Source organism: Aspergillus campestris (genome assembly GCF_002847485.1).
Source record: "Aspergillus campestris IBT 28561 chromosome Unknown P168scaffold_8, whole genome shotgun sequence".
Taxonomy (NCBI): domain Eukaryota; kingdom Fungi; phylum Ascomycota; class Eurotiomycetes; order Eurotiales; family Aspergillaceae; genus Aspergillus; species Aspergillus campestris.
This window is the reverse complement of record NW_020194343.1, coordinates 56,334-72,811: the sequence shown is the minus strand read 5'-3', so window position 1 is coordinate 72,811 and position 16,478 is coordinate 56,334. Positions and strand designations below refer to the sequence as shown.

At 50.6% G+C, this 16,478-nt stretch overlaps 5 protein-coding genes across 5 annotated transcripts; 2 read left to right on the top strand and 3 right to left on the bottom strand.

Moving 5' to 3' along the window:
- Nucleotides 1-2,541: 2,541 nt before the first annotated feature.
- P168DRAFT_319458 (telomere length and silencing 1 family protein) lies at nt 2,542-3,660 on the bottom strand (the record flags this gene model as incomplete). The annotated part of the gene is made up of 3 exons (XM_024840278.1): nt 2,542-2,792; nt 2,844-3,226; nt 3,296-3,660. The coding sequence occupies 3 exons, from the start codon at nt 3,658-3,660 to the stop codon at nt 2,542-2,544; spliced, it is 999 nt and encodes a 332-aa protein (XP_024691509.1).
- Nucleotides 3,661-3,934: 274 nt separating this feature from the next.
- Nucleotides 3,935-5,867, top strand: P168DRAFT_291089 (actin family protein). The gene is made up of 3 exons (XM_024837343.1): nt 3,935-4,190; nt 4,332-4,833; nt 4,896-5,867. Exons 1-3 carry the CDS (start codon nt 4,148-4,150, stop codon nt 5,770-5,772), a joined length of 1,422 nt encoding a protein of 473 aa, XP_024691508.1. The 5' UTR covers nt 3,935-4,147; the 3' UTR covers nt 5,773-5,867.
- A 601-nt stretch (nt 5,868-6,468) lies between these two features.
- Nucleotides 6,469-8,524, bottom strand: P168DRAFT_319456 (uncharacterized protein; the record flags this gene model as incomplete). Its single annotated transcript, XM_024840277.1, has 3 exons — nt 6,469-6,519; nt 6,579-8,172; nt 8,241-8,524. 3 exons carry the CDS (start codon nt 8,522-8,524, stop codon nt 6,469-6,471), a joined length of 1,929 nt encoding a protein of 642 aa, XP_024691507.1.
- Nucleotides 8,525-10,354: 1,830 nt separating this feature from the next.
- On the bottom strand, nt 10,355-12,249 carry P168DRAFT_238759 (transcription factor domain-containing protein; the record flags this gene model as incomplete). Its single annotated transcript, XM_024833631.1, has 2 exons — nt 10,355-11,046; nt 11,127-12,249. The coding sequence occupies 2 exons, from the start codon at nt 12,247-12,249 to the stop codon at nt 10,355-10,357; spliced, it is 1,815 nt and encodes a 604-aa protein (XP_024691506.1).
- A 2,169-nt stretch (nt 12,250-14,418) lies between these two features.
- On the top strand, nt 14,419-16,221 carry P168DRAFT_328012 (uracil-DNA glycosylase). Its single transcript, XM_024841306.1, has 3 exons — nt 14,419-15,177; nt 15,245-15,704; nt 15,800-16,221. Exons 1-3 carry the CDS (start codon nt 14,816-14,818, stop codon nt 16,112-16,114), a joined length of 1,137 nt encoding a protein of 378 aa, XP_024691505.1. The 5' UTR covers nt 14,419-14,815; the 3' UTR covers nt 16,115-16,221.
- The last annotated feature ends 257 nt before the right edge of the window (nt 16,222-16,478 follow it).

Below are 16,478 nucleotides of genomic sequence, written 5' to 3'. Positions count from 1 at the left end.
GATTCAATCGTCGAGGAGATTAGAAAAGTGTAGTGGAGATAAAACCGACAGGTCGAATACCAAACGGCCTGGATCGGAAGGAACAGGATCAACCTGTATAGAACGGAAAATGCCAGTAAAAAGTTTGCAAGAGGGAAAACCGAGAGTGCAATGAAAGGAATAATCAAGCGAATGGTACAGAAGAAAGAAGGAAAGACGAGTCAAGTTGGCAGGTTGGAAGAGATGTGACTAGGAGAGAGGATAGAGGCCAATGACAGACAGCAACGCGAGCATTCTCTCGCCCAATGCAAAGACCCAGTCGCTGTTATCCGTCTTCCTCGTTCGTCACAGTGGCTGTGATGAAGAGAAAGGATGGGCAGCAGACTTGCAGGAAGACGAATGGGGTGTATGACCGGCGCGTACAGACCCAAATGGGCGCAAGTCAGGCGGGGAGAGAATGGACGTGTTGGCTTCGTGGGAAGCTGATCGACTAGAGATCGAGAGGATCGGATAGGAGAAGAGAGAGTGGGTAGGGAAGGCGTGCAGATGCAGGATAAAAACCAACAGAGGCAAAGTAAAGACCGACAGAGGAGAAGGGAGAGGTGAGAGAAGTGAGTGAAGTGGTTGGGAGAGAGAAAGAGAGAGAAAGAAAGAAAGAGGAAAGACAGCTCAGGCAACAAAGTGGCGTTGTGGACTAGACAAAGAGGGACTGATGGAGTCAGTAGTAGAGAGTCTGGACGTCTGGACGTCTGGATGTCAACATGGGCATTCTGGAATCCTATTGATAGAGCGATGAACCAGTGAAATCGGCAGGATATCCTCCACCATGAGAGACACTGGATCCATGGATGGATAGTCCCGGTGGATTCGTTTGATAGCAGGATCCGTTTGAAAATCCGGAATCTGTAGGTACGTGGAGGTACCAGGTAGGTACCGGTACTAGGTAGGTCCCTAGTGTATGGTCGATGTGACAGAATTCCCCTGAATGTCTCGAATTGGGTCCTGATTGGCGAATGGCACGGCCTGGACACGGCCCAATCCCAGCTGTGGCGCAGTGGACCATCTAGACCTTCTGTATCGGTCGTATGAACTGTACTGATACCTATCATACTGTCTCGATCGGTATAGATGCTGTATCGACACCTAGGTACCATCCAGTCAGGATTTCCTTTCTCTAGGATGCTATCTTCTTATTGAAGTGAACACGGAGTATTGACTATGGTTGTGTAGAGTTTGTTGTACGGAGACCTTCCATCTCCAGCCATCTCCGTATGCCCCACCAGCCCATGTTTCATTGGCAATCTCCATCCAATTTCCAACCTATTGAATTTGTTTCTATTTTCATTTTATTTGTTTGTTTTCCCCTCTCCATCCACCAGAAAATTACCAACCAACCCTATGGATGGGTCGAACCCAAGTGGATCAGCGTGTAGCATGTAGATGATGCTCACCTAGGAGGATGTCTGGTTCAATTCCTTCCTCTCAAGCCCTCTCAAGTCCACTGCATGAAGATCAACCTGGTTAATAATATCAATATTTGCTGTCGATGACTCTTCCTCCTCCTCCTCCTCCTGTCCAACGTGGTATGTACCTTATCAGGTTATTGTACCACGCTAAGACAATTCAGCTCAGAACGTTCAACTAGTGTGAAATGGTCGATTTGACAGGCGCTACCTATTAGTGACCTACAGTAGGTAGTCGATTTAGCGCCGGTGTTACTGGTTGATGAACCAATGATCCATTTCTCTGCCCGTGCCTAATTATATAGCTCTATATAGGGAAAAAATCATCTCAAAAGTTTAATCTAAATGAAAACGAGGGAGGAAAAATGGGAAAGAAAGAGAGAGAAAATCGGTACTCACCTGAATTATACTCCGTATATACTCCGGTACAGATGGAGTACTGCGGCAGCTGAATCATAGATCCAAATGCCGTGGGAGATGTCACTACCTATATAACGACATTCCTCCTCCTTTTCCCCCATGTATGACAGGTTTGAATCAATAAATATCCCTGTGCTACCTGCATGATGAGTTCATCAGCTGTGCAAGTATAGGGTTTTTTTTCTATTTGACATTCCATATACTGCATCCCCAGATTGATCCTTTCATCCGTACCTTGCAGCTTTCACCACGTTATTGTAAATATCCGTAGATACTGGATACTCCGGAATGCCTGTGCGCTGGAATCTGCATCTATTGTATACACCTATCATAATCAGGTCATGTAGTATTGGTAACCCCTGACCACCTATCCTGTAGAGGACTGCTCATGCTTGTTGAACTGACAAGGAGACAACGTGACTCCCTGCCAATCATTCTATTTCTCAATTTGACATCCCCCTAATAGCACGACACAAGATCAATATGTCCCCTCCCGTACTCGTGTTACAACTCAATCAAAGTCTAGCGGAGAGTGCGCAGAACACCCCATACACTTATCAGTCATTCCCACTGTGGACGATACTGCATGATAAACCCCCGCAACATCACATTGGCCAGCAAAGTGAAGACCCGGTCTGTACGGAGTACTCCTAAGTACTGTTGCAGACAAGCACCCAGGCTATTTCCGCGCCGTCTTCTCTTGCATCTCCCGCATCGCAGCGCGAGCACTCCGGCTGCCACCCAATTTCGGTCCCTTGGGCGGTTCCGGTTTGGCCGCCGCCGTCGTCGTCGTCGGTTTCTTCTTTTTCGCCCGCCGACGGGACTGGATCGCGTCGAGGAAGTCTCGCCGGAATTGCTCGGCCACCTTATCGTCGGCCGCTTGGTCTTCGCCCTCTTCCTTTTCCTCTTCGGGCTCGTCATACACGTCCACTATTGCCGTTAGCAACAATAACAAGAAGTAGGCGCTGAGATGGAACTCACGTTTACTCTCCCGTAGAATCTCTTCCACAAGCCGGTCTCTCTCGATATCTTCGCTGGTCCGTCGTTTCCGATTCCGCCATGGTTGCTCGCTCTTCCCGGCAGCGTCTCTGGAAGGACCTGCCACTTCTGTATACTGCGGTTGACCTTCGTCCGTCGCGAAATGCCTCGTAGCCGCTTCTGTCCGGGCAATATTCTGAAGTTTCGTCTCCTGGCCCAAATCGATCTCGTGTAACTTGCCCAAAGACGCGGGCTGCCGTTGCGGAAGGTTCAACGAAGGCGCCGGTGCGTGTCTGTCGTTTGGAGCTCGGGTGTCGCTGTCAAGCTTATCGGCCGGTAAATTGTGTTGGAATCTCTTAGCCATTTCGGATTCTATATAGGCCATCCTTATCTTGTTAGTCGCCATCACAGAAGCCAAGCCGCGCTGGGGAGTAGACATAAGCGTGCGTACGTACATGTGCTTGTCGACATCCACTGTCTGCCCGGTATGCGCCGTAAATCGATCACCCATGTGGCGTATGCGCTCGTCTTCGAGCTCTTCTCCCGTCGTCATCTGTCCCTGGCCGCCATTGTTGGCTGTTTTCCGCGACGTCGTAGAGAACTCGATGCCACCCTTTCGTGCCCGATGCTGTCGCCGGAGGCGAACGACGTCGCTGGTCTGCACGCCATCGTCTGCTTCTCCGGCGGATTCAACGGGCGGAGTATTTGTGCTATGCTCGCGATCTTCGCTGGGCGATCGGGTCTCTTGTGTTTGTTCGGGGCGACGTCGTAGAAACTTTCTCTTCTTGATTGGGCGGAAGAATGGCTCTTGCGTTTCCATCGTTTGTCGATAGCGTGTGGGACTGCTGGGAATGGATGAGCGGTAGTGCAAGCGAACAGATGTAAAAAGCTGGAGTGCTCCAATACAGTAACCAATAATTACAAGTGATGGAAAGAAAATACAAGAAAGCTTAAAAGGCGTCTGTCCGATGAGGCAAAGTGAGCTTGGGATCGGCTGAATAATAACAATGAAGCTTCCACTCCCGCCACCGTCACGTCGCGCCGCTCCCGCAAAATCACGTTCGAACCAAGATATCGTTCCTCTCCACCATCCCTGCGTCTCTCTCTCCTTCCTTCCCCGCCAAGTACCATTATCCTTCTGCTCCCACAGCACCCGTTGAGCTTGGGGTTACGTCGATTCTACTCATTTCTTTGAATCCCTGTCAGAGTCGAATTGGACGAACCAACCTCCTCTTGGCCTTTCCTCCCTCTGCTCACCGTGAGCGATCAATCCCCGCGGTACTCCTTGCGAAAAAGACAATCGCAATATGAACTCTTCCATTCCACCGTCTGCTGCCGAATACGGCGGAGGTTAGTGAACTCTCCCCAGTAACTGCGCTGCGATTTGGACCACCATCTTTCTTGATTGCGTTCCTCGGACACTGCGCAGATGCGCAAGCGCTCTGCCTAAATTCGATAGCGCTTCTTGTATTCTAATCTAGGTATATACAGATGAGGTCTCCGCCATTGTACTCGATCCCGGATACTCCACAACGCGCGCTGGCTTTGCCGGCGAAGATACGCCCAAATCCTTGATCCCAACCTCCTACGGGAAATATTCTCTCGACGGGCACGAGAAGCTGATATTCGGCGACGATGTCTTCGTCACCCCTCGGCCCGGCTTGTCGGTTCACAACCCAATGGGTAAAGATGGTATCGTGGAGGATTGGGACATGGCGGAGAAATTGTGGGAGTACTCGTTCACCTCGCGATTGACGGGCGCGAAGCCCGGAAACCCCCTGCAAAACGGACTCAATGATATCTCCGAGGGGGATATGGCGGCGGAGATGGAGGGTGTGGAGAGCTCCGAAGACCGACCTCTTGCGGATAGTCCGTTCCTGATGTCTGAGCCTGGCTGGAATCCCGCGAAGGCTCGCGAAAAGACCATCGAAATTGCGATGGAGAAGTGGGGGACGCCAGCTTTCTATCTTGCGAGGAATGGTGTTCTTGCAGCGTACGTTGCCTAGCTTGATTGTGTTCAATACGTTGATAAGATTTGCTGACGGTCGGCTTCAGATTCGCTGCTGGTAAGGCCTCTGCGCTCGTCGTTGACGTCGGCGCCTCCAATATCTCGGTTACCCCGGTGCACGATGGCATGATCTTGAAGCGCGGCGTACAACACTCCCCTCTGGGCGGAGACTACATCTCATCGCAAATCCGCGCCCTTTTCAAGTCCAACTCCCCGCAACCTATCACCATCACCCCCCACTACCTGATCTCCTCGAAAACCGCCGTCGACGCCGGCCAGCCCCCGCAGGCTAAATACAAGACCTTCCCCCCCGAAAAGGCGCCCGACGCGTCCTACCGCAACCTCCTCGAAGAGCGAACACTCTCCGAGTTCAAGGAGTGCGTCGTCCAGGTGTGGCCCGGCCCCAACAAGCTCTCCGCCCTCGGCCCCAACGGCGTCTCCAACGAAGAAGTCGCCCGAGGCACCCCCGGCCGGCCCTTCGAGTTCCCAGACGGCTACAACCAAGTCTTCGGCGCCGACCGCTACCGCGTCGTGGAGTCCCTCTTCGACGCCAAAGCGGCGATCCCAGACCCCGACTCCGCATTCCCCGCCCCAACGCAGGCCCAGACCGTCCCGGAGCTCATCAAGAACGCCCTCAACGGCGTCGACGTCGACATCCGTCCCCACCTCCTCGCCAACGTCGTCGTCACGGGCGCCTCAAGCTTGCTCTACGGCTTCACAGACCGCTTAAACCAGGAACTCATGCAGACCTACCCCGGCCCGCGGGTCCGAATCTCCGCGCCTGGAAACACCGCCGAGCGGAGGTTCGGCTCGTGGATTGGTGGCAGTATCCTGGCTAGTTTGGGCACTTTCCACCAGATGTGGATCTCCAAGAAGGAGTATGATGAGCATGGGCCGAATATTGTTGAGAAGCGATGCAAATAGATTATTCTTTCCCCCGGGGGTTAGATATGTAGCCCCCGCCTTTTTCATTTTATATTTTGGTTTCGTATAGTTATATTATTCCCCTGTTGACTCAACCTTCTCTTGGTGATTTCGTAGTTGTCGGTTACCTTAACACTTTACTTTCCGCGTATGACCCATTCAAGCAGAGTTCTCGTCAAGGAAACGGGGGAAGCAACACTCGGAATAGAACAGGCAAGAATATAAGAAAGCGCATCGAAGAAGGCGAGCATCGCTGTTGATTGTTTCCTTCGGGTCATGCTCAGATATAGTGACTGATCTTGTATAATCCTATTGATGTTCGTAGTACTCCGTATGTTGCGGGACTTATGTCCATGCCATATGGTTGTATCTGTTTATGTCCATGCATCGTTTAGATACATATAACTGTTGACCAGAGTCCTGCGTTGGGGCAAGGGACAGACATCAGTTGATTGATTGATACATTGGGGGATTGTTCGGTCCACCTTTTGTATCTAGATTTACGTATTGGGGAATCATGTTAACATCTCGCTACCATATATGGATAATCGGAGTATAGATGGTGTTTGTTTGTCGATTGACTATCTATCCAAAGCTATCCAGCTGCAAGAACACCTAACTGACTCCTATCCCGCACCATTGGTATATTCATCTCGAGGTCGTCACACGGCCAAGACACCTAGACATGCAATTCTGTTAATGCCTCCAGCCGGAGAGTGTACGACTCTTTGGAGGTCCCTCGGGTATCTACATCTCTGGTCAGCCTGCGTCTCAAAGAGTGTAGTGTAGTATAGCATTCTACTTACAGTAGGCGGCACGGAAGGAAGCGCAGTTATAACAGACTGTGCATCCCACGTGATTTCAGTATTATTACTATTGTTGCGCCGGTGGCCGTTCTCCTTCCGCTCAGACTCCTGAGCCAGCGTCATCTGCAGCGAAAGAACGTGTATTCGCGGAGCGGAGTCATCGCGCTTTGGCTTCAGCGGGTAGGTAGTAGTATCGAAAGCTTCGAGCCCGTTCTGAAGGCTCGATGTGTGTATCTTCGACCCGTCTGCCAGATACGTTGTCTGTGGCTTTCCGGGGCTCCCGAGGGCTGTTGATGGCCTCGTGCGAAATGCGCTGAGTGGGCCGTTGAGCTTTATCTGTGAGACACGCCGGGTGATGCCTTTCTTCTCTTTTCGGACTGTGTGCTCCCAGGCGTCTGCTACCCGGTCTGATTTCAGGTAGTGGAGGAGCTGGTCTTTCATCGTCTCTTGTCGAGTGTGTGTTTGGGACGCGGTGGGTTGTCGTTCGTGTTGCGTTGGCATTGGTGGTGTCATTGGATTTGAGTGTGGTTCTTTTCTGGGGTACCGGAATGACTTCAGCTGTTCCATGGAGATAGTCCGCGCCTTTAATCGCCTGGGTGAGGGCGCAGTCGTTGGTCTTTTCGGCGGGTGGTCGACTTCGTCATCTGCGCATGTCATTGGGCTTAGTTTGGCCTTTGAGAGTCGCTTGACGATGCTCCGCTGCATGCCTGGGATGAATGAATGGGATTTGACGTGGTGCGTGGCTTTGTCTGTATGTTTTGTTGGTTGGGAAGCACTCATGCTGGAGCGTCTCGCTGGTTCTTTGTCTGCTCTGGACCCCGAACCATGCCTTTGCCTATCACGACTCTCGATAGGCTGCGGCGTGCCGTTGGCAGACCTTGAAGGAATCGGATCGCATGGTAAAGGCTTTTCAATAGCCGTTTTGGGTCTCTCGAAAAACCTCCCACTGAAAGACCGCCGCGAAGTCAGACGCGGCATCGGCATGGATCCCCGTTCGGTCTGTTGATGGACCAGTTTCTTGCGACTCGCTACCCCTATGCGCCGCTGCATTTCGGTGATGGCCAGGGAGAGTTTAGCAAGCGCGGCTTGGAGCTTGAGTCCTTTGCGTCGCAGGTCTGAAAAGGCCACATTCCATCCCTCTGCGTTGGATAGCATGGCGCTGACAAGGGCGGCCATGTATCCTGAGAGTTCATACTCCTTTTCTGCTTGGTAGAGGTACTTCCAGAGAGCCCTGATAGCCGCTTTTCCTTTCTGGATGTCTTTTAGGCTGTCGTCGATAGAGGCTGTGAAACGTTGGATTGCATGCTCAATCTTGTCGTTGTAGTCGAGCATGGAAAGGCGAAATAGGCGGTCTTCTAGCATCTCATCGAAAGTATTTAGATTCTGGAGAGGTAGGCTCAGGTATTGCATGCGCGTGTATACGTCGACCTCGACGATCAGGAAGTCTTCCGTCGTCCTGCCCAGGAAGCCATCCACTTCATCCACGTGGATCTGAAGAATCCTCAACACCTCGGTGTCTGATTTCGCAAGCCCTCTTACGAGGAGGTGAACGCCAAATAACATCTGCGAGGTGAGTTTCCAAATCGGATGATACCTAGACACCTATTAGTCTAGACAAACAAAAGGATAATTGAGTGTTAGTAAACTGCTTCTCTAACGTACCTCCCACCAGCCCGTTGAGGCCATTTTCGGCCGCATAGCCGCTCATACTCGGCGCTTTCGAGAAGATTCCTGCGTCGTGTCTGCGCATCGATATTGACCACCCGTTTACTCCCAGTACCTCCAACAGCCTCTGATATCGACTCGTCAAACGGTCCTTGCAACTCGGGTATCGGGTGGACAGATAATTGAGCAGTATGCTGGCTCCCCGCCGACGAAATCTCATCTCCTCCCGTGGCGCCGGCAGGAAGGACCCGTTGCTCCTCGTGTTGGATTAGGGGCGCCATTGATTAGAGATTAGTAGCGGAGAATGCCCGTATAGCTGGTACTCCTTATTCTTTTGCTATCTCCTTTCTTTCTCTCTGAGTCTCCTTTTTTTTTTTGTGGCGGTGTTTTGTTGTTGCACCTCTTCCGCAGAAATGTTGCGAAAAGGTCTACCTGCGCATCAAATCTGCGCTGCAGCTGTCCAGGTTCCCTTTTATGGCGATACGCCGCTTGAACTGCATGAAATCAAGCTCCATTAGGCTCAAGCCTCATCGGACACGGGGGCGGGCTCGTGGCAGAGACTCTTGTATGTTCTCTTGAGCTGCTTTTTGTGAGGGGAAAAGTCGCAGTGGTAAGAGATTCCGGGGCTGTATGTAAGGAACGCTCGCTCCTGTAAGGATAATAGAGCAAGAGACGTTCCGAGTATCCAATAGGGGATGCGATGTACTGCGAGTGACTCTGCCAAGTGAAAATTGCCGTCTCGAGTCGCAGTTTATGTTAGAAAAAAGAGGGGGAGTTATTGTCGTTATAAAATCTCCAATTGATGCAGTGATTATCCCATAAACCCAGTGGGGTGTAGGAAGCGAGAACAGTACGACAGTCGCAGTGGATAGATAGTGGGTGTAAATGCGGGCAAGGTAGTGAGTACTAGTAGTAATTAACCTGTCGCAGCTATACAAGCTGCGAGGTCGGAGTAGTAGGGATGAGTAGAGCGGACGCTTTATAGTTGAATCAGGGGTGTTTTATTGCTAGCGCCAGCCGAACTTGCGAGTAAAAATCAAACGAAATATAGAGAAGAGATAAATGAATGAATGAAGCCGGTGACAATAGCAACTACGGCAGCAATGAAAGGCAAGAGTAAATCGACGAGACTTCGAAAGTAAGGTCTCGGGAAAGGGTTAAGGCCAACTTAAAACAACCCAGCAGGGCCTAAAATAGATCTAGATTGGATCGAGGGACGCGAGATAGTTTCGCTGTCCTATCCATATTTGGGATCCTCCGTCTTAGTTTCCGGGATTTTATTTCTTTTGTTTCATTAGCCCTCTACTCAGCCGTCCCCATAGCTGCCGAAGGTCTACAGAGGATAAGCAGTATAATAGACTAGGGAGGGGTGAATAATTGGGCTAGTCGTGATCAGGAGAATGATGGAGCGAGTACCGTCATGTAGCTCGAGACTCCCATGGTTAGGCTGATCCTATGGATGCCAGTCAGGATATTCGCAACAGGATTCGAAACCAGGCCGGAAACAACTCCACCACCGTGACACGAAACAAACCTCGTCCACGTTGCGATAGGTGGTGGGGACTGCGACAACATGTTGTCAATTCCTCTGGTTACAACAATGCAGTCGGGCCACTGAATTTCCAAGTGGTTTTGGGACGATCGTATCGGTTCGCCTGGCACCAGCCCTTCTAACCAATCGGAGCAATGGATTCTGGGTTGTTGGAACCAGAGTTGTTCGAGAACTGGACTGAGGGGCCACTGCTCCATGTCAAGGAGCTGCGAAGAGCCCGACCTCTGCCCAGTGCGTACCGTGGCCGGACCCAGTTGGCAGTAACTGAGCCTTGCGAGTGGGGGGCGTTGGAAGGGAGCTCCAACCATTTTAAGTCTACCCCCCGGGACAGTGAGGCTTTGCCTCGAGATAGGCGACGGACATAGATGACGATCGGCAGTCGGGACCACCCAGACTGTATTGATTCAGCAAATGGGAGACCATCGGAGAACCGGGGTTCCGAATTACATAATACAGACTCGACCGGCTTTCCATATATATCGCAATACTCCGGACCGCCTTGGATTGCCTCCCACAAGTTAGTTTCATTATCGTCTAGCCGACTTGTAGTTCGGGCCGACTATGAGAGAAAGACCGGATCCCAGAAGTTTGTCGGTAGGGATAGATCTAGAAAATCGCCAAAGAACATGTCAATATCTGCGAATCCATTAGGTTCGGGGTTCTCCTGCGGGTCTCCCTGCCAATCCGAGGGTTCTCTTGGGGAGACCGCCTGTACTGTCGTGGATAGTGAAGGTCCTTCTTCTATGTGGTGATAGCTGTTCTTGTACGGCGGAGACGGCAGGGCCATTGCAGGCTCCTCTGGGTCTCCGGGATGCGTGGGCGATGTGTCTGGTAACGAGTGTCTGGACTCCAGACACTGATGCCGATTCTGCGGCTGTAGCTTCATCCAGCCAATTTGATGTAGCGCCTTCCTTCCCAGTCTCGCCATTGCCTCTGCAGAATACCAGCAAATGCCGAGTGTTTCAAGAAGGGAACAACAAACGTCCAAACTAGCCTTAGCGCGATCCGAATGGGTGATGAGTCTACTCGAGCGAAACTGCTGGTATGCAACGGCCATCGACAGAGCCAAGGCATACGGTACAACAGGAAGAGGGCTAAGGTTCTGACAGCATTCGGTGGCGACAATCGACTGTATCCTTATAGCAGCGAGACCTTGGCGAATATATGAAGGGTTAGAGCTGTCGGGGTGGTCGGACAGGTGGTATCTGCACGAAAGGATGACAGCTGCATTGTAGTACAGCTCCAAAAACCCTGAGACGCTAGTTCAGCTACGGTCAAAAGAGACTACCTTCTTTCGTGAAGGAGGGCAGAATCAGATTACAAGAACATACCGAGAGTAGCAAAGTCCAAGTCCGCACGGATGTCGTCACCCATCATTTCTTCGAAGGCCGGGAAGTCCCCTAGCCAACCAATAGTGTCATCCGCGTTGGGTCTATAGAGCGATATAATGCTCGCAAGTAAGTCTGAAATCGCGAACCAAACCTCAAAGGCGGATCTGGAATGAGAGTTTGTCACATGTGGCTTTTCGAGTCCAATGTCACGGTCCGCAAGCAGAACAGGACGGCCACCTATGCAGGCGTGTAATTTGTCCAGGGTCCATAGACACCAAAAGAGATTGAACTTTGATTCGCCCAGGACCGTGCCTGGCTGGCTGTGGAGGTGGAGACCCGCCGTTTGGGCTTGGTGAATAGCGTGGCATATGTGCATAGAAGCCGCCTCTGCGCCCTCGTATCCTTCGCTGTGTAAGGACATCAGCGCGAGGATACGGATTCGTGTGATCCGATCTGGCTCAAGTCCGGCGTCTATGGCGGCGACGAGGCCGTTGTAAACGTCTGAACAGAATTGTCGGGGCGTCAAAAGCGGACCATCTGTGACCAAGCGGAGGGAAGACGTAGCGGCAGCGTCCTTCGCTGCAACAAGGCATATCGCCCTTTCTAGAAAAACAGAGGCCATTTCCCCAGAGTAGGCCCGGAGAAAAGTGTCTTCATCGACCAGAGGGAGAAGGTGATTTACTCTTGAGAAATAAACACGGAGAAGATGATCACGGGTCGAACGCGGAAGACGCTCACAGGCTCTAACGGCCGACGCATACCGCTGCTGCAACACGGATGCTACAGATTGTGTCGCAGGAGGTGTTGTTCCATCCAAATGATCTGACAAGGCCGCACTTGGTCTAGGTGATCCACCGTTGTCACCGACATTGTCAGGTGGCATTGGAGAGCTTACCCAAAGACCAATTCGACCGCGGAGTTGACCCACAGATGTGGCGTCAAGCTCCTCACGGATCAAAGCTTCTGGGTTGAGGTTTCCCACGAAACGTTCGGCTCGGCAGACATCTGGAGCATCTGGGGCGGGCGTCTTGGGGGTGGATTGCTGATCAGATACTGAGGATACGCCTCCACTGGGACGGGGTGGATTGTGACTCTGATTTTGGCTCGAACCATTGATGCCCATGCCCAAGTGACGGCAGCGTTTCTTTTAACCAAAAAACAGCTTGGGTCAGCACAAGATATTCTCATTACTTAGGGGAAAGAAGCAACCTGTGCAGACACACCTTTCGTCGTTGACATGCGGCGCAAGCCCGTACAGCTCTTGTACGGCGCCGTGCTTGAGGCACATCGGCAAGCCAAGTAAGCTCCATATCAATTGATAATTATGCGGCGATGGTTTTCTTAGGCTATTAATTGGCTAGACGGAGAGGCGCTGAGTAGCATAGCTTGTAACTCTTTGGCTGAAGGATGGTGAGAGAAGAGATCCTGTGTCGTCAAACCGATAAGATAAAAGATACAAATCTTCGGAGCTGGTAATATATTTAGGTATAGGTGCCCCGTCCAGAGCAGTTGGGGCGGACCAGGGCCAATCCTGCCACTCTCCTTGACTGGGTTATCAATTCTTACACTTGCACTTCTCATCCCATTTAGACTCTGGAGGTAGCCTGCTTGTGATCCTAATTTAGTACGGATCGGGGCGGGCAAGGGGCGGATCTCTGGGGGCAATCCTTGCCACTCTACTGTAGTTTATATACCACGTCAGCTTTCCGTCATGGCTCATAACGTAGTTTCCTGTATTGTATATGAAATGTCCATTTTATACTTAGATCTCAACAACTAGTTATTTATAGAAGTGAAGATAAAAAAGTATAGCTTCAGAAAGTAATATGCTCATTTATTTTATAAGTATAACCTTTAAAATCATTATTTCTCCAAGTTTTGTAAGTTACATCAAAATCATAATGTTTTGTATTGTTTACTTATCGAAAAAGAATATAACCAATACTTTTTGGAAAGACTAAGATTCAGAATATTGATTATCTATGTATAGCTTATTCATGCTACTACAAAAGTATTTGTTGTTTATATCTCTTTTGTACCATATATTTGGATAGTCATATTGTGTACTATCAAGCGGCGAGTGAGACTGTATAGTAAACAGTGTTCAAAAGTAGTGTGGTATATACAGAGTACCTAATATAAATAATTGGACACTTGTAGGATGTAATTATAATAATAAATATAATCACTTTCTACTGCACTAGGAATAATTCAAACTAGTGGTAAGACCCAAGTGAAAGATCCAACAATACTATAATGACTGCTATCTTTTTACTGGAGAAGGAGACCATGTGCTAGAAGATAACAGGGAACTTGTCCTCTTATTCTCTAGCTGGTCTCTCTTGAATATATCAATTTCCAGGCCATATCTCATTGAATTGCCATTCCCTAACCCCAAACCCTCTCCAAAAGAAAGAAGGAAAGAAACTCAACACAATGCTGAGCACTGTTGAGAATGAATGGATGCAAAAACTCGGGAGCACCAAGATGGAACTACTGAAAGATTGGACCGAAGCCCTCCCTCCACAAGGATGGGAAACTCCCGAATCTCCATGGTACCGCGCGCACGCTCGTGTCATGTTCCCACTTCCGCCTTGACAAACAAGGAGAATTCAACGCTCAGAACCTAATCTGGCTCAACCTGCAACTCCAATGCGGCCGGCAAACGGTGTTCACGATCTACCTCCAGAAGTCTGCCGTGGAGAGTCGTATTACGCAGAATACTGTCCTATATTATGTGAAACTTGCTGCGCATAGAGGATACCCGGAGCAAACAGTGTTTGATGGGAGGAATCCCTATGATCCAGGTTGTTATAATACAGAACATCCTTTTCCATATGACAGGAGGCAGGTTGAGAGGTGTGACCGATATATGTTGGCTCCGAACAGTGCTTCGGTGAGGGTTTTACGGGGTGCGCCGGGGAGTATTCCAGGCGAGGTTTTTCGGGTTTGTGTGAGTATGTACTAGAGTGGAGGAAGTGTGACTGGGGGGGAAGAAAAGTGGCAGAAATATCAAGATGCTGTCTATAGTCATTAAATATCGTGCTTATACATTCAGAAAATGGAGATAAGATACATCATGCTTATAGATACTTGACTCCAATAATCACCAATCGAGAATTTCATGCGTACTTTTCAGTACAGACCCAAGTCATCATGATCTGAAACCTTGCCCAGTCGATAGAAAGACTACTCCATACATCTATAAATGCATTGCACTCTGATTTCGATTGATCGGCCATCTCAAGACGCTTGGCCTTCCAGGATTATCTAAGACTGGGGTATACTGACAGTTATGCTCCAATTAGTGCCGTTGTGCGGAAGAGGTCCCAACGCGTCTCACGTGGCGACGCGTCTGGCGCGTGCGGGCAGAATGATGGCTCAAGGTCCGTTCTGGATTTGACCTGTTCGTTTGCATTTGGTGATGATATTTCCTTTATCGACTATTATCATCCCTTGTCTGCACACTTACGTTCCTGTGGTTTTTGACTCTGGTCTTTTTTGTGTCTATTCTGACGCTTTTACCTGGGTGCTGTGCCGCGTTATCATCGAGGTCCACTATCGTCATTATCAATTTCCTAGTGTTAATCAATCATTATCCTGAAGAACGCTTGGTTTATCAATTTCTGCCAATTGGTTACTGTCCGGCCAAAAAGACCATTGGACACCCCCAGCTGAATCTTGCCAACATGACCAACCCTGCGGGCCAGAAACGGGGCGCTAATCATTTAACGAGCTCAGCGGCCGATGCAAAGAAACCCAAGTCCAACGGCAGCATCACCTCCTTCTTCGGCGCCCCGAAATCCAAACCCGCCGAATCAAAACCACCGAGTCCGGCTCTATCAAGTGCCAAGCAGAAATGGATAGCGTCTCTGACACCGGAGCAAAAAGAGCTCCTGCAGCTGGAGATCGACACATTGCATGATAGCTGGCTGGTCCAGCTCAAAGAGGAGCTGGTATCTCCGGAATTCCTGAACCTGAAACGCTTTCTCCTGAAGGAAAAGAAGTCCGGGGCCCAGATCTTCCCTCCCGAGAACGAAATCTATTCCTGGTACGGTGTTCCTGGCCCCTCATGAATCCCTAGAGTCAACAACAGGCACTGACCACGCTCTACACAGGTCCCGTCACACGCCCCTACACAACGTCAAGGTGGTCGTCGTCGGCCAGGACCCCTACCACAACCACAACCAGGCCCACGGACTAGCCTTCTCCGTCCGCCCCCCGACGCCCGCCCCGCCATCGCTAGTCAACATCTACCGCGGCATCAAGGTTGACTACCCGTCCTTCCAGCCCCCGCCCAACAAAGGCGGTCTTCTCACGCCCTGGGCAGACCGCGGCGTCCTGATGCTCAACACCTGCCTGACCGTTCGCGCACACCAGGCGAACAGCCACGCCAACAAAGGCTGGGAACGCTTCACCCAGAAGGCCATCGACGCCGTGGCCCGCGTGCGAACCCGCGGCGTCGTCTTCCTCGCCTGGGGCAAACCAGCCGGCAATCGCGTGGCGGGCGTCAACCGTCAGAAACACTGCGTGTTGCAGTCGGTTCATCCCAGCCCGCTCAGCGCTCATCGCGGCTTTGTAAGTACAACCCTTCCCTATACTACCGGAATGAACGGCATTACTCTGCGTTGGGCGTTGGTCACTAATAGAGACTTCGTGGTTGGTTGGTGTAGTTCGACAACGGACATTTCAAGAAAACCAACGAGTGGCTTGCAGAACGCTACGGCGCGGATGGCGTCATTGATTGGAGTCTGACGTCTAAAGAAAAGACGGACATGCCCTCTCCCGACATCGAAAGCCCCTCGGTCCTCGTCGAGGAAACAAAACGTCCCGCGGAGAAGACGGAACCACAACCGCAGAAAACATCTACTGTGTCGAAAGCGGCGGAGTTGGTCAAGGTTGCCGATGAGTTTGAAGACGATGATGACGTTTTTCAAGAGGATCCCGACGTCCTTGAAGCTCTGATGAGGGAGCCAGCGTTGAGCTAGGTAGGATCCATGGTCACCTTGTTTTATGTCGATCATACCATACCTTCCTCGGCATGGAGTGTATGTCCCAGTCGTTTTTGTAACATAATGAAGCTCGGAGTTTATTGGTGCATTTTACATTCTACCTTCGAAGTCATGTGCGCGCCCGTAGGATAACTCGATCTACTACCCTCTTTAAGTATACTACCCGTTAGGCTTCTGTATGGGTCTTGACCCTGTGTATTCAATTGGTCATGTCGGGGACAATATGTTCACTCGGCGAGCCACAATCTACACAGTATACAACTGACTGCTTCCGGTGTGGATTATAGTAGGCAGAATTTAGATTGGCTACGACTGACTTGACTCAAGACAGATACATGTG

Coding starts and splice junctions, on each gene's coding strand:
- P168DRAFT_328012 (XM_024841306.1), top strand. CDS start 14,816: ATGACCAACCCTGCGGGCCAGAAACGGGGCGCTAATCATTTAACGAGC. Junction 15,178..15,244: donor GAGAACGAAATCTATTCCTG/GTACGGTGTTCC, acceptor CGCTCTACACAG/GTCCCGTCACACGCCCCTAC. Junction 15,705..15,799: donor TCAGCGCTCATCGCGGCTTT/GTAAGTACAACC, acceptor TGGTTGGTGTAG/TTCGACAACGGACATTTCAA.
- P168DRAFT_291089 (XM_024837343.1), top strand. CDS start 4,148: ATGAACTCTTCCATTCCACCGTCTGCTGCCGAATACGGCGGAG. Junction 4,191..4,331: donor TGCTGCCGAATACGGCGGAG/GTTAGTGAACTC, acceptor AGGTATATACAG/ATGAGGTCTCCGCCATTGTA. Junction 4,834..4,895: donor AGGAATGGTGTTCTTGCAGC/GTACGTTGCCTA, acceptor GGTCGGCTTCAG/ATTCGCTGCTGGTAAGGCCT.